This window comes from Thermobia domestica, chromosome 3 (assembly GCF_964235325.1).
Source record: "Thermobia domestica chromosome 3, izTheDome1.hap1.1, whole genome shotgun sequence".
NCBI lineage: Eukaryota > Metazoa > Arthropoda > Insecta > Zygentoma > Lepismatidae > Thermobia > Thermobia domestica.
Window position 1 is genome coordinate 152,823,869 of NC_137456.1, and position 16,806 is coordinate 152,840,674.

Here is a 16,806-nt window from a genome sequence, read left to right on the forward strand (position 1 = left end):
TTCAGGAGTTTCGTATTTTTGATCCGCCATATTGATCATCCATCTTGAATTCTAGAACTCTCACCTCAGATTCTAATCAGCGATACGTGAAACCCATTATATCGTCGGTGAGACCAAAACTGTAGGTATTTCAACACATACGCGCAACTATAAACTACAGTAATATGGAACATCCGTAAGGTGATTCGCGGGGGGGATATGTGGGGGGCAAAGGGCGGTGTCAAGTGGGGTAGTTTGATAGTCTTACATGTGGTTGTTTAGGGTCGTTGTTGAGTTGATTAAAACAACAAATTGTTTTACATGCTGAAATCAGTTCAATCCCCCCCAGCTAATTGGAGGCGGTTTTTTGGGGGGAAGGAGTGGATTTCGGTCTTTGTGCCCATTGAGACTTTTGATCCACATGTTAAGAACTATCAACCAGCGAAGTTTCAACAACATTAGCCGAAAGCCACTTTCCATAAGAAAAGTGCGGGATCCTTTAATCAACTCAATTGTTTTTAATTAACTGCCTTCAAAATGTGAATATATATTACAGATTATGAGCCAAAGGCAAAAAGATCTCTTGCAAGTTTGAGTAAAAATGCTATTAACAAGCAGGATTTTTAAATTTAATATATGACTTCAACACAAATGTTATTTGATAACAATGAATGAGAGAACTAGTCACATCATATTGTACCTATTTAATTTTTTTAAAAAAGTGAGTTTTAGAAATGGAAGCTGTATAATATGTAAGAACTATCTTCAATTAAAAAAAAAAAAAAAAAAAATCTGAAGTGCTACACACATTTCTACTTTGATCAAGTAGTAATTGTAAATTTATTCGGTGGTAACACAGAAAATCGCACAACAGTCACAATTATATACGCAACAAGTAAAAAATCTCGAATGAATATAAGTTCTTTTTATGAGAAAACATCTAAATTATGTATGTTATGACACTACAATCACGGTATGCAAGTTCTTTTTTCTGAAAAAATATCTACAATATTTAAATTATGATACTAGAATAACAGTATTATATTTCCTACTTGCATGAACATAGATACATTCACACTAGACACAACTCACTAGTAGCTAGAAATAAGCTCACCGAACATATAATTACGACATCTAACGTGGAAATTTACAACCAACAGATGGCACTGCATACGGAATATGGACTGAAACTGTTACAATGCACATAGATTGATAATTATTGCAAGATGCACTTGCGTATTATTTGCTCTGGGTAAAAACGGGAGCAAGGAAACGCCATTAAATGATATAAATGAACTTCTGTTAGTACGCAAGTGTTCCTAGGCGATACTCCATAGAATATGACAAGATTTGAATACGGATCATATGTAAACTATGTTGATCAAGATGTTCTAGGAGTACTATATTTACACAAAGATGTATAAATATAAAGGTAACACTGATTTATCAAATCAGGAGATATTTACAAAGCTCAGTGGTATATTTTTCAAACATCCATGCATCTCAACTGGCCCGTAAAGTACTCATATTTGAACTCTCCTGAAAATGTATAAGAAATACAAAGAAAAGAACAAAACGTTACTGAGGCCATCCGCGCAATTTGGCCGAACTGCAGAATTACTTTAATGAACGAATAAATGAATACTGATATCAGCTACATCCGCCACTTCTTACAGTCTATGTAGACCAAATTGTAGCTGGATGGTATTCTGTCTTAATGAGGTATCTCACTACTACTTCATGTTACAGTCAAGAGACATTTTCATACGTTTGTTCGGTGAGCTTATAAACTGTGGATCAGTTAACAATATTTTGTATCACCATAGGCACAAGAAAGACTTACAGTATCAAAACATCACTAATAATTAATGCCCTTATCTTCGTTACATGAAGACTTCATTCATTCAATAAGCTTTCACAACGAAAGCAAATACTAAAATTGATTTTTACAAAATATATTATAATTCCATCACCTTGAATGTCATCGTGTTTTATTAATACAATATTCACTTTGCTATAATTAGATAACCCACTTCCTATTCCCAGTGATTTATAAATATGATGACTCATTACCCAATCGCTATAACTTAAAAGTGGTAGAATAACATATACAAGTGCTTCCATTACCCAAATGCAAGTAACTGACTGGCTTTTTAAGAAACACCAGAAGTCAATCATCAACTCGCTTCCTTCAAATTCTGATTTCTGAATCATCCCTGTCTCTCCGTGATTTCAGCTACTGCCTACAGCCTTGTTTACGATTAATAAAAGCAAGAGTAAACGAAATAAAAATGAAACGATTCTTTGGACAAAAGCACTGCAGACATCTTGTCTAGTTTATTACTGCAATTGTCTCGGTAAGTAATGTTGTACACGTAGCTTGCTTTCTGTGGTAATTTTATCCCTTTTGCTTTTATTTCTCCGTGCAAAAGAATCTATGATCTAGGGAAGAGCCGAAAGTTTGAAGGTGTACGAATCATTCAGAAATCAAAATGTGAAGTAAATGAGACGACTGGTGATATTTCTGAGCATGTTGGTGTCTCGTTTGAAGTCACCTACGTCGTTTTTGCTTAATTTCCGAAATTTTTGACTTACGGTGTTTCCAAAAAAACTGAATTCAAATAACCAAGTAAAAACCCAAAACTAGTACTACTTACTAACTTACTAAATAAAATATTATATACAGTTCGAATATTTTGTGTTTCTTCAATATGCTACATTGCTACTTCCACTTAGTAATAAAAAGTCACACTAGCCTAAACTCGATGTCAAAGCTGATAAACAGTTAATGCTAACAGCAAAACATAGTCTTGCCAATGTACATATAGTTAACTACAGGTTGTATATATAGTTAAAAAAGAAAAAGAAGCGACGTTGTTTTAATACAACAAGATGAGATCCTGTTTCTACATTTTATTTGGCTTGAGCAATGCAATTATGTTATTATATCACGTAGTCTAAAAAGTACTGAAATTATTGCGCAATAGATGTCCAAAATCTCAGAGTATATGAATCGCAGCGGGTCAGGACTAACGTGACTTAACAGCTGAAGCTAGATGTGCAAAAAGTGTTGAATTCAAATTAATCAGAGTAAGATATTGCGCCGTGAAATTTTCGCAAAATTGAGCACATTTTACAATTTTATTTCGATCAAGATGCAAATGCTTCGCAGCCCCGTGAAGAAATGTGTGCTGTTTATGGGCAAGATACGTTATCAAAACGAACAGTTAAAAGATGGTTCAGTCGAAATTTCAATACCCAAGATGCTCCTCGCTGTGGGCGGTCAATCTCATAAAACTGAATGAATGAAACTTGGTAAATGCTGAGCAAGACTGGCATGTAAGCAGTCATGACATTACCAATGACCTACACATGCATCATCAAACAGTATTAAACCATTTGGAAAAGGTTGGCTACACGTTTGGAGTGACATATGATTCGACTCAAAAAACATTCACTCCATCGAATTTCTATTGAAACGTAACCAACTCGAGCCATTTCTGAAGCAATTTATCATGAGTGAGGAAAAATGGAAATAACCTACGATAACAATGTGCGAAAAATATTGTATTCAAAGGGAGAAGCTTCACAGTTTGTGGCAACGTTTACAATGACACCCAGCTAGGTTATGCTGTGCGTTTGGTGCGATTAGAAGGACGTCGTACATCACGAGCTGCTGCCGCCAGGCAGAACGGTAGACTCGAACCTTTACTGTCGACAACTAATGCGTTTGCATCTAGCAATTCAAAAAGAACGGCCGGAACTGGTCAATAGAAAAGGTGTCGTACACCATGCTGACAATGACATGCAATATACACCTTAAACGACTCGTCAGAAATTCAGAGAACCTAAATGAGAGATTTTAATGCATCTACCGTATAGCTCGGACTTGGCACAGCCAGATTATTTGTCATTTGTTTCGGTCTCTGCATAACTTCCTGAATGATATTAAGTTAGTTTCGAAAGAGATCTGTGAAAATCACGTGTCACAATGTTTGAGCAGAAACCACAGTAGTTCTATAGCGACGGGATTATGGTGTTACCGGAAAAATGGCAGAAGGTCATAGAATAAAATGGTGCATACGTGGTTTCAAAATAATTTGAAATTATAATAAATGTATTCTCAATTTTGACCTTCAAAGACTCAATACTTTTTAGACAACCCGATATTAGTTTATCTAATCAACATGTTGAGCGATGATATTATTTCCAATATTAACTTATTATAAATTACTATTTACTACGAATGGTAGCGTTAAGGGCAGTGAAGCAAACATTTTGTAACAAAAAGATGAAAAAAAAAAGTTTACATATTTTGTACTATGTTTATATTTTGAGTACAGTATTTTGGAAAAGATAAACTGCAGTATTTTGTTGAAAGATATGACTTAATTACAATTAATATTTTTGTCATGATCTGTGAGAGTAACATTTTGTCTAATGGAAAAACGATTACCAAGATTTAAATAAAATTAAATGAAGAAGTAACCTGATGGTAACAAATATGAAGCAAAACAGAAAATATAACTTTGGAAAATAAGATTCAAGGTTTCAATTTTAGTTTTAGAAATATATGTGCATCCAATGTATTTTCTTATAACTCACTGTCTTTATGTTTTTCTTTCTTAAAATTTCTACCGACAATAGAAGCTTTAATAACACAACTTTCCTAGCAATGACTAAAGTTAAACTGCCTTAATAAATGAAATAATTGTTTCTCAGTGTAACGTCCCATGATCATGTCCCTCAGGCTAAAAAGAGAGGGATGATTAATAAAAGCGAATGGTAGTAAAATTATTATTATTATTATTATTATTATTATTATTATTATTATTATTATTATTATTATTATTATTATTATTTTGTGCTCTTCCACCAGGAAACGAAACCGGGACCGTACACCAAAGACGCACGTGCTAGCCACTAAACTAACGGGGAGGGTTTAGATGGTTTATGTTACTATGGCCTAGATGGTTTATATATATAGTAATTGCATTAATTCTAGACTCTTTTGGTAAAATGTTAATCTTTTTTTAAATCTTACAAGATATACCACGTTTGTATTATGTATGCTAAATCAACAGATGATGCTTTTACTATACTGTACATAAGTGTGTACATTTGTACAAATGTCTACATATGATGTACTGTATACCATTTTATTACCTTTTATAAAAATAGAACACGCTATTGTCTATACAGACATATTAAACAAGTTTAAGTCATAACGTTCAGGAATTTTAATAATTGTATCTTAGTGCAGCAGCAACATTATTGTCTGATTACTTTTATTTTCAACTAACATAACTCTTGTGTGTGATTATTGGCTTAGATCAAATGTGTTCATCATTGTTATACAGTAGTTAGCAGCTGACTTTTGTGATGTGAACATTTTTTACAGCAGTGCAAGTTGAAGAAAAGGATACTTTTTCTTGGAAATTTGGCTGCTAGCACAACAAAACGCACTGACTGGTCACCAAATAAAAGGAGTAAACTATCAACACTTTGTGAAAATTATTCTTATGAAGAAATAGCGAAAAGGTTGGGTGGTGACGCTACAAAGTCGGAAGTTAGTAAACCCTGTAAGCGGTATGACGCAACTGGGAGCACAAGAACTGCTCTAAGAAGTGGCAGGAAATTAAAACTACCTGCTCAAGATTATTGTAGAATGTGCCGCCTCTCTACAAGATATAGTAAAAGATCTTGAGAACTTCCGGTGTAGAAGTGTCTGAAAGAAGAGTCAGACAAAAACTTTGCTAAAAGGGTTTACCAGTTGGGATCCCAGGGAAGAAGCTTTATCTCAAACAAAAGCATGTGCAATGGGCTTTAGTATACAGGAAGTTGATGCAAGACGACTAGGGTAAAGTTATTTAGAGTGATGGGACCAAATTCAGCATCCTCGCAAGTAACGTCACGTTTGTGCGTCGCCAAACAGGTATATTAGCTGACTGTCTCAAAGCCACTATGAACCATCCTTTCAGAGTCATGGTGTGAGGAAGCATGACAAGGCATGGTGTCGAACGCCTGGCAGTGTTAATTGGCAACATTAATTCCAAAAAATACCAAGAAAGTGTCTTAGACTTAAAACTGCAGCTAGTGAGGATGTTCAGCGGTGCATCTTTTCAGCAGGACGGCGAGAAGTGTTACATTGCTCGAATCAATCAGAAATGGTTTAAGGACCATCGTGTTACTCTTCTACCTTGGGCTGTGAACAGCACTAATCTCAACCTGGTTATGAACTTGTGGTCAAGACTGAAATGTTTTAGTATCGTGTCGAAATCTCAGCAAAAAGGTGATATTAAGGGGCCACCCTCTGATCACGGTTTAGAGTAATAAAACATCACTTCAATCTTTAGTGAGTTAAATGAACAGGAAAACTGAGACAGTAATTATATGAATAGGATACTATATCCAACAAAACATCAACGCAAAGCTGCACCAGTAATCCATATGAATTTGTGCCAAATTTACTTTTTCATAGGTGCCGTTTTACTAAATGGTTAGCTCGATTCAATTTGTAATTCCAAAGTTGTAATTTGGTTTGTTCGCATTTTGAAACACTGAATATTAAGACATGTTTGTTCTTTTTTTCTGAAAATCTGATTTCAATAAAGAGGTAAATTTCAATTAAAATCAACAGGTGAATTAATTTTCAACAAATATAAAAACTATCTACAATTAATGTCACTATTATATGTGTAAACAAATATATATAACGAGGTGCAATGCAGTAACCTGCAACCATTGTTTAGATGGTATAGTTACATTTGAGAAGAAGCTCCAAAAGGCCCAGTCTACGAAGTTCTAATGAAGGCATGAACTTACCGCCAAGACATTTGCGCTCGGATTGCTATTTCGATGTTTAAACTGAGTACTGAATATTTGTTATGATCAAGTCCTATCTATGTTTGCTTTTCTGTAATTAAACTTCTCAGTATCGCAAAATGAAAAGAAAAAGAAAAAAACGAAAGAAACTACTGGAACTTGTCAGTGAAAACAAATGCTACCCACCGAATGGCTCCCAGCTAACAATTCATTTTAACAACTCCAACCTAACTTTACAAATTTCCGTATAAATATACGAAAATGTTATTAAGTAATGTTAAATATTGGATTAGAATTAACATTCTTTCCCAAATACTGAGGTTATTCACACGGGGCCTACGGCTGAATGTAAGAACTGAACAACATATACGTTTCACTGATGATGTGAGTTCACAATCACGTATAGTCCTTCCCGCTGGTTTAGTGGCTAGCGCGTATCTCTCGTAAACATGGTCCTGGGTTCGATTCTCAGTGGGAGAACATAAAAAATTTAATTTTACAATCATTCATTTTTATTAATTATTTGTCTCCTTTAGCCTAAAGGACATAACCATAAGACGTTAAAATAAAATCTCATTTTATTTCACGGCAACGTGCATATAGAAAGAAAGTATACTTGACACTTGGCTGCTCACGAGTAGATAACGTTTTCGAAAACATCTTACTCAGCGCAATATGCTTTGGTGTTAACTAGAGCTCTAAATAAATATTAAATGTCTTAGAAGGAAGAAAATAACGGATTTAACACCCAAATCAACTAATGCCTATCATTACATAGATATGCATGTGCCAAAAAAGTATTTTACCTTAAGAATTATAGTTTTATAATACTGGTATGAATCATTAATTCTTGTTTTTTCTAAGTTTGTGACATTCTCATGAAAGGGTTATACTAAAAATGAAATACTGCATGAAGAATTCTATACATTGTTAATTCATTTTAAAGCCTTAAAAACAACACAAGAATAATTTAAGATATGTTACAATGGTAATATTGTACCTACCGAAACATGGTTGACGCACACATTAAATTGTGTTGAGATCAAATATTAATTTATTTATTTCTTATTTTCGGAATAACGTATTTTACATTTCTCCAAGCTATTGAATTCTTTTATAATACGAAATATAACTAACTATTCCTTACACCTTTATTATTTACTTAAGTACAGTACATTGTGTACCCACATACAAATACAGAAAATAAATAGTTTCTAATAAATACTGCACACACACACTCACATTATATATATATATATATATATATATATATATATATCTATATATAATTATTTTGTTATCTAAGTATCCTACTTAAACGTAACAGAACCATGAAATAAATCCCAAATAAAAGTCTAATCAGGCAATCGTTTCACATTTTGATCGGTTTTACTACTTTCGGTTTCAATAGATGTATAGATGGAGGCGGTGCCTTTTTATCAGACGTTGAATCAATTCCAATAAAGCGCTATGTATTACCGCTTTTGTTCTATGGCAATGGACACTGAAACCGGAAACGGTTGGTTTCTATCACTTCCGGTTTGACTACAGCAGCGTTTCCCAACCTTTTTCAACTTGCGGCGCACTACGGGTGTAACTTGAATTCTCGCGGCACACTCATAGATATTATTATTTGTAAATATAAAATACCGTGGTATTTTTTTCTGTGATTAGCCTACTGATCTTCTCACAGAGAAGAAAGCTCGATCACTGGTTTTTCCCCGTGGTAAATCATTATGCTTATTTTTCATTCTAATTTAAAAATAGAAAACAATTGCAATGAAATATTGGACTTAGATTTTTAAAACTAGGCTTTCTTTTTCGAAAACCGTATCTAACCTTTCACTAAGAAGAAAGATCACTAAATAACGAACGAACAAACAAATCTCTTTTAGTTTTAAAACACAAATGTAGGTAATTTGTATGCATGTTTGCTCTGTCGAAAGATTGAAGGACATTTTAAAATTTCAAGTCACGAAATAGTCTGCAGCAATAAAGAAGCAATAATAGTCATAACAATGATAAATACTTTTTTCAACATTAAAAATATACAGAAAAGTAGCATGATATGTAACTTAAAGTTGTAGATTCATAGTAGAGTATCATAGTAATGTGAAATACAAATATACATTTTTCCTTTGTCTTGCAATTTGATTGCTATAGAATTAATAATTTGTTTCGATTTCCTCGCGACACACCAGCGGCCCATTCACGGCACACCGGTTGGGAAACGCTGGACTACAGGGTTAAAGGAGTAGATGGAATCTGTTCTTGGTACACTGAACTGATTCGAGAAGAGCGCTTTAGCTATCTGTTTCCATTAATATTCTACGGCAATCAATATTGAAAACGGACGTAGTTGGTAAATTTCTATCGCTTCCGATTTTAGTAGAGATATGTGGGTGAACATCGTATCTTATCCTAAGACGCTGAATCGATTTCAAAGAGCCATTTGCCATTATTTATTTCTGTTTGTTCTATGGCGATCAATGTCAATACCAGAAATGAATAAACTGTGTTAACGGATGATATTAAATCTATTCTTGGGATATGTTGACACCGGAAATGGTTAAGTTTTATCCCTTTCGGTTTGAACAGACAATGGCTGAGACGAAACCTATTCTTGACGCGCTGAATTGTGTCGGCCAATTATAAACGAAAGGTCGTTGAGTGGTGAATAGTAATGAGAGAATTATTAGCTAAAATCACCCAAAGATAATTCACTGTCTGCAACAGGAGAATTACAAAAGAGACGCTCTCGCACTACAGCATGAAAGTGGACGGGTTCCGAAGATGAGGAAGACAAAGTAAGTCTGTAGTGATTCTAGAACAAATTATATATTGTATTGACAATAAAAGGACTGTCAAAGACTTCTTGTGTGTAACTTTAAATTTCACACAAAATGTGACATGTGTTCACAATTTTAATCACAACAAAATAATTTGAATTCTATCAAAGACAAACTTAATGATGACAGAAGTAAATTGTTAAAGACATATTCACACCTCTATTAGTTTCCTTATAATTAGTTAATAATAGTAGTATAATTAATTCCCCTATATTCATCACTGATCGTATTGATTTACAAGGTAAAGCTTCGTAGTTCCAACTGTCGACTGCTACTTGGTATTACGGTTATTATCGACAAACAGATTACTGTCGTTATTGATGTCAGGAAAATTACAGAGTACACAATCAACAAGGGAAAACTGCTCTGATACAGGAGAGAAAGTTTGAAACTTGCTGAAACAGTTAGCATCTCGTCAGACGATATATAAATAACACAGAAATGAAAATATGGCTCAGCCAATTACAAAACGGTCGAGTTTATCAAACATAAAATTAAAGACATCAAAATCATTTTAAAACTAAAGAGACAAACATTTTCGTTAAGTAGGACACTACTTAGTGAATGATCGCACTAAAACAATATCAAACGTATTTTGAAAGTCGTAGTACACCAACATAATTGTGTGCCAATGAAAATTCATTTTCAGCTGAGGACATTGAAAAAGTAGGCAATTATCAGCGTTTCGCAGCGAGGACACAGAACAACCCAGATACAAGAATATCTGACAAACAGATCTACCATACCTGTTGATTTCCAATGCCAAGGAACTCTTTCTTCCTCTATTTCTCAAAACATGGAAGACAGTGCACTACCACAGAAAAGGACAAATCTGAAACTAAGAACCTCGTGGACGGTATTATTAGATGTTTTCCTACTGCATTTATAAATTACAATATCCGGTTTGGGAATTTTAAATAGTTCGTACATTTAGTATTTGGTACAGACATTATTAATAATACTTTATCAATACATTATTAATTATATTTTTCACAATGTGGATTTTATCCCATTGATTAGAGTGCGTTTAAATTGTTTTTCGCCATCTCGTGTCACTACTATTTAGTAATTGTCCCACCATTTTCTTCATATTCCTATCACGGGTTTCTCGAACATTTCAGTCCGCTCTGAGTTTATGTAACTGCCTGTAGATTATTAATATTAAAAAATGAAAAACCTTAATACGTGATTATAATATACATTCAAACCTAACATGGAATTATGGAAGTATTACCTAATAACAAATATACAGCACGCCGTTAGGTGGATATCCCTACCCTAAAGTAGCTTAATAGGTCGCTACTAGTTACACTGATCCAGTCGAGATATTGGTTTGTCTTTTACACGTGGTTAAACGTAAGGTTAATCCTACAATCCTAACGTCGCAAAGTTTCTTACATATTATTGATTAGGCTACCGAACACGTAAATAAAATTATTAAACTCGATCAACGCTTCTGAGTTATGGTTCATCTTTTCCTCATAAAAAACAAACAATTGCTATTAATTTCTTTATAGTCTAACTGCAGGAAGTGATTCTATGTACCACATGAATAGGTTCTAGAAAAGACATGCATTGAGAAACATTTTATTTAAGGTTATAGATATAAGAAACTTTTTTGGAGAACAATTTCAAAACAAGTACACTTTTAGTAAGAGAGGTTCGATGTCAAAATAAATAAATAAATAAATAAACACATTCATAAAGTCCACGCAAGCTCAAAGTTATACTTATTAAGCTCTGTGCAAATAATTTACGAAAAGAAATGGAGTGTACTAAAATATTTCCTTCAAAAGAGAGCTAAGGTTTAGTACTGAAGTTATTCGTTTTGGAACTTCTGTATTTTCAAATTGTCTCCGTAACATTTCCCACGCCTCTAACGCTTACGCAAAGTGTTTTCTCCAACCCATGTTTAGTTTCCTTATTGTTATCAGTAATAATTTGTTTCACTTCTCGTTGCTTCTTTTATGTAATAAACTATTCTATCATATAAAATGTACAAAATGAATTTTGTACAATTAACCTCCTTGAATCATTCTGTTTTATACATTTATACCTAGAAAATATATTGTACCTGTTAGTATTGCTAAAAATCGTTTATTAATAGAAACTTGGTTTGAATTTTGAAATTAACTATATTAACAATTTTTAAACATCATCGTAGTTATATAATTGTTATCAAACAAACAGAAATTGTTTAGATTTAGTGTGGTTGTAGAATCACATTCTCAGGACTGTTATGAAAAGGGAACGCTAATTTAATGTATTTAAGGACATAAATACGTCGCGTCGCAAAACATTTAAACAGGAACATAAATGAGGTTGATAAAAAAAAACACTAAAAATATATATACAACAGAATTAAGAACAGAATGAGTTCACCCAAGAAGATATATAAATAGTAAATTAATTATAAATAAATATTTCTGTAATGACGGCTTGTTAAGCCATTTGATTCGCAAACTGACGTAAACCTAAATGTAATTGTATCTTAATTACCTAATTCCTAGTTAAAACACTAATTAAAAGAATAATCAAGCAAACTTTAAAAAGATTTTTAAAAGTTTAAAACTAAATCAATAGAATTTCAATTATAATTCCGCAGAACCAAAACATACACTCATTTCATATAGATAGATTACAAAGAAGTCAATGTACTGAACAACATATATGATACGTCATGTTATAAAATAAACATACTACTATTTAAAAGTACCTACGTTTGCTCATTTACATACCTAAGAAAGTACAAGAGTGCGCCTAAATTCATGAAATGTGGATAAATGGGTGTTAACCATTTTTCTGTATTGTGCAAGAAGAAACGGAATCAAGATGCAATCTAAATTGAATGAATTTCTGTGATTATTACAATATACACATATACTGAAAAAATGTTACCAAGCTGTTCTTATCCTCAGCACAGCGTTAAGTATCTCCCTCTACAAATTTCCTAGCTTGCTTGTCACCTTTTCTTTTTGCGTCCTTTTCTGCCCTTTTTGTTACTTGTGTACTGCGTAGTCTCTGAACTGTTAATACCATCAGGAATCGAATCCATGCAGCTGTTGAATATGGCATCTTCTTCTACAACTGAATTCACGTTCTCTGAAAGATTAACTTTCCTCACAGACTCCGAGTTGCATTCTATGAAAGCTAGTGAAGGACTATCGTTTAATTCTTCTTCCGTTATGGCTATGCCATTGGTTTCCTTTTTGGACTCGTTTTTGTGGTTCAGCTCTCCTAACGAGCACGAATCATGGTCAGTGTCTTTCTCACTTCCACTCTCGATGGTCACCATGGTTAGCGTTGATGACAAATAGTCTGACGTGAAGGGGTTCTCTTCATCTGTACTCTCTGAATAAACAGGTACAATGATTCCTGTTCCAACTGAATCTGTATCATCTGATCCTGTTTGTTCCAGTTCCGAAATCTGCATATTTCTTCTTCCTTCAAGTAAAAAAAAAAAAAAAAAGCAGCGATTCTATCTTTTTCTGTATTTTGTGTCACATATTCTTTGTTAATACTAACTATTACTTAATGAGAAATTTTTGTACATATTGCCAGGAGCATTTTAAAAATTTAAGAAGATGTCTTTGTATGATATAGCGCAAAATAACAACTCTGAGAAATTACTTGTGAGCGAACTTTTTCAAATTTCAGAAAAGACTCAATATAAATAGCATAGTCCTTAAAAAAAAGCTATTAAAAAAAGTTATCACAAATAACAGATCTAGGATTCGATTTTTTGTCTCGTCCCTAAATGAAGCTTTTAAGCCTATTTCAGTCTAATGAATATTGGGATTGAATTCTAACAGTAGGAACACATTTACTGCCAAATGTCTGGATGCAAAATACATTAAATTTGACATGGAACAAGGAAAATTATACTTTCTATACGAAAATTAATTAATTAATTAATTAATAAAACTACACATAACAATTTATTATTTATTTCTTTTAGTAGCTTGCGTCTGATCTATTTCTGTTAAAATGGAATACATTTCAATATGGCATTATTATTATTAGTGAAAAAGAAGAAATCTTACTGGAAATCTAGTGTTACATCATACTTATGATCTTTGCTCAACAGACTGACAGCACTTACAACGAATCTCTATAGTAATACTCGGAATAATTATATATATCATCTGGTCTGACATTATGAATATTTACATACTTTAGTTAACACTTGAAAGACAATTCTCTCGTGCAATGACAGAAACTAATCAAGTCGCCAGTCGCCAGTAAATGTGCTTTTGGATCGAATTGGATAAATCTGAGTACGATTTTCTGAAAGTGAGAGAATTACATTCTCTGAACACCAAAGAAACTTTATTCGAACTCGTCCGTTCTTTTCGAAGTTATTAACTGAAGAACATATCCAGGAAAAGTATGCACTGTTGCTAATGACTGTACAATAAGAATGCATTGACACAATTATCCTGTGGGATATGAAATAGAAATTTCGGCCAATATACAAGGTAAACTTTAACTACTTATCGAGAATACATGCTGGGCATATTCTGTATCTTTAATATATTTACCCAGAAGACTACTCTCATTAATAATTTATAAACGAACCAACTTCTTAATAGCAGAACCGCGTTGTGTGTATTATTACATGCTTTTCCAAAGTTTATTATCGGGAATGAAAACAACTGTCACACTTAAGCTACTGATATTCGAAGATTAAATTAAAAGAAAAAAATATACATTCATTTTTTTTAAAAAAATTGTATGTTTTCTATAAGCTTAAGACAGCTAGTAGGCTAGTCGGGACAACCATAAATGCAATCTTACCAGTGCACTTTCGTTTATGAGTTTGCCTTACCAATAACAGCACTGTTTTATAATTACAATAATTAAATATGATGGCATACATTATCCGAAATTGCTACTTCTTTTATGTTAGTGCAATTTGGGTTTAATATGTACTAAAAGAGACTATTGAGAAAAACATGGCTTGAGAGCGTGGTATTCACTCAACGCTGGGGCTACAGATGTGTTGGTTATACAATCTAGCATATTCAAATAGACAATTAGATGGTATAAGCCCTTTGGGACTACGTATAAGGAAGTTTCGACTTGTATAATAAATTAATAATAATCATAACCGAACTACTGGGTAAGTTTATAGTAGGAAACTAAAATAATTTGTATTGAATTATACTTTGCTCCAACACTCTATAATGCATTTTGTTACTTTTACAAAGATGAAACGTCAGAATTAAGATGGTATGCGGTGTTTTATTAGATTTTAAATTCATAGGTTTCGAAGAATTATTATATCGTCTCCAAACTGTTAAGACTAATTAAACAAAATATGCAATTTTTAACATTTTACAAAACTATTCTGAAAAGTTGTTTGAAATCAACAATTTAAGGAAGTACGTCCGACTGTTGTTACCGTAAGTATGGTATCCTAAATAACGTTCAGTTTTATTGCTCCTTTCTCGTTTTTTTGTAAAGGTTGTTCACGTTTACCTCAACCGCTTCAAGTGTCGGGTTATTGTACGACTTCGTAGTTTTCTTTATTACTGATGTAGCGTTGGAAACCATCATATGGTCCTGGGTTAATAAGTACTGCGTCAGTTCTAATTTTGTTGTTACAAGTATATATATGACTTCAATGCCTTCCCCCTCTCTCGTCTAGTAGGTATCACATGACTCTTCATATATCCAAGAGTCTTCTTGTTCACCTCAACCATAGGTTACTGGGTAACATGGAAATTTTAAAACTTTTCTCTCCCTTGGGAGAGCTGTTTTATACTTTGATAAGGTTTCTTCTTCGTAAATGCATTAAGCGCAAAAGAAGAAACACTGGCTCAAATTCCAACGTTAGTAATGTACTTTATAAAATTAGTCCACTACTGAACAAGAATAATACTGTATCTTACGGGCAGAGCGCTTGTCTTTGGCACCAGAGGTCCGTGATTCGATTTTAGGCCATTGGTTTTTGTTGTGGACAACATCGTATCAGTAGGTCTTTTCGGGGTTCTTCCGTTTCCTCCCACATTACCATTCAACTAATTATTTTATAATCAATCACTTTCATTACTTACCTGTCTTCTGTAGTAGGGACAAATGTTTTGGATTGCTGGCGCAGCGTTATGCTCTAGTTCGGTTCACGTATCAGACGTTGTAAAGTACTCACCGTCACTGACTGAAGATACTGATAGAGTGGCTGCCTCTGCGCTAAATAGTCTGGTTTGCTCCACTATCTCTTGGGATAGGTTTACTTTATATTTATAATAGGCCACGGCGTATATACGCGTCTACTGCTTGGGTTGTGGAAATATTGCAAGATTTAAGACTCAACCTTGTACAAGAATAATATCAGAACTATACATACGCTATGTGTAAAGTAGACAAAAACTACGTTAAGCCAAGGACAAAGTGAAAAGAAAAATAATACACCGGATCAACTTCTTGAGAAAAAGGACTAGTACTATACGGCAAATCGTTTGTACGATACAAATCAGATGAGAGAAATGATAAAGTAATATACGCCTAAAGCAAGAAAAGAAATCGGGACTGGCGTAACACGCATTAATTCAGGAAGTAGCCCGGTGAACATTTTTCCCCCTTTACTTAACATGATTTTTAATCTCAGCCTTTTACATTTAACTTCGTTTACGATATTATTAAACATATCCCTGTGTCTTACTTCGATTAATGCGTTACAGCGACTCATTTACTGTAGATAGTTCTTTTCAATATATTTCATAGTTACATATTTCTTCTTCCCGGTGGGGTCACTCGGTCGAAAAAGTGTAAAACGTTTTTTCAGGCCAGCCACCCTGAATGAGGTTTTCCTGGGTTTTCCTCATTCACCCCAGGCAAATGCCGGGGTGGTACCTAACTTATAGGTCCCAGGCCGCCTCCTTCCCTCCCCATCCTTTCTTCCTTCCCTTTCCCCGGATTGTGTGCTCGCCGAGGGACGTCATCCCTCAAATCGTGACGGGCTAAATGGCCTTAGATGCCGAAAGCCCAGAAATCTAAATCCTAAATCCTAAATCCTTACATATTTCTTCTGAGAGACGCTCCGAGTTAGGATTGTTTATGGTATGATGTTTTCAACGGTACCTCAGTAACTAACAAAAATACGATGTCTTACAAGCGATTGAAATAAAATTAAACACCCTTACAATGAGCA

The 16,806-nt window shown here is 33.8% G+C and overlaps 1 protein-coding gene across 4 annotated transcripts in view; it reads right to left on the bottom strand.

The window, feature by feature from the left end:
• Positions 1 to 16,806, bottom strand: part of rudhira (breast carcinoma-amplified sequence 3 protein rudhira) — a 121,237-nt gene that overhangs the window by 19,511 nt on the left and 84,920 nt on the right. For 3 of the 4 annotated variants that reach the window (XM_081751902.1, XM_081751900.1, XM_081751901.1), the window contains exon 9: positions 356 to 13,097. The exons of the other annotated variant lie outside the window; for it this stretch is intronic. In XM_081751902.1, the coding sequence (XP_081608028.1) occupies positions 12,616 to 13,097 (482 nt within the window). In that variant the 3' untranslated portion in view covers positions 356 to 12,615. Of the gene's footprint in view, positions 1 to 355; positions 13,098 to 16,806 lie in introns of those variants that run through there. 4 annotated transcript variants of the gene reach the window in all.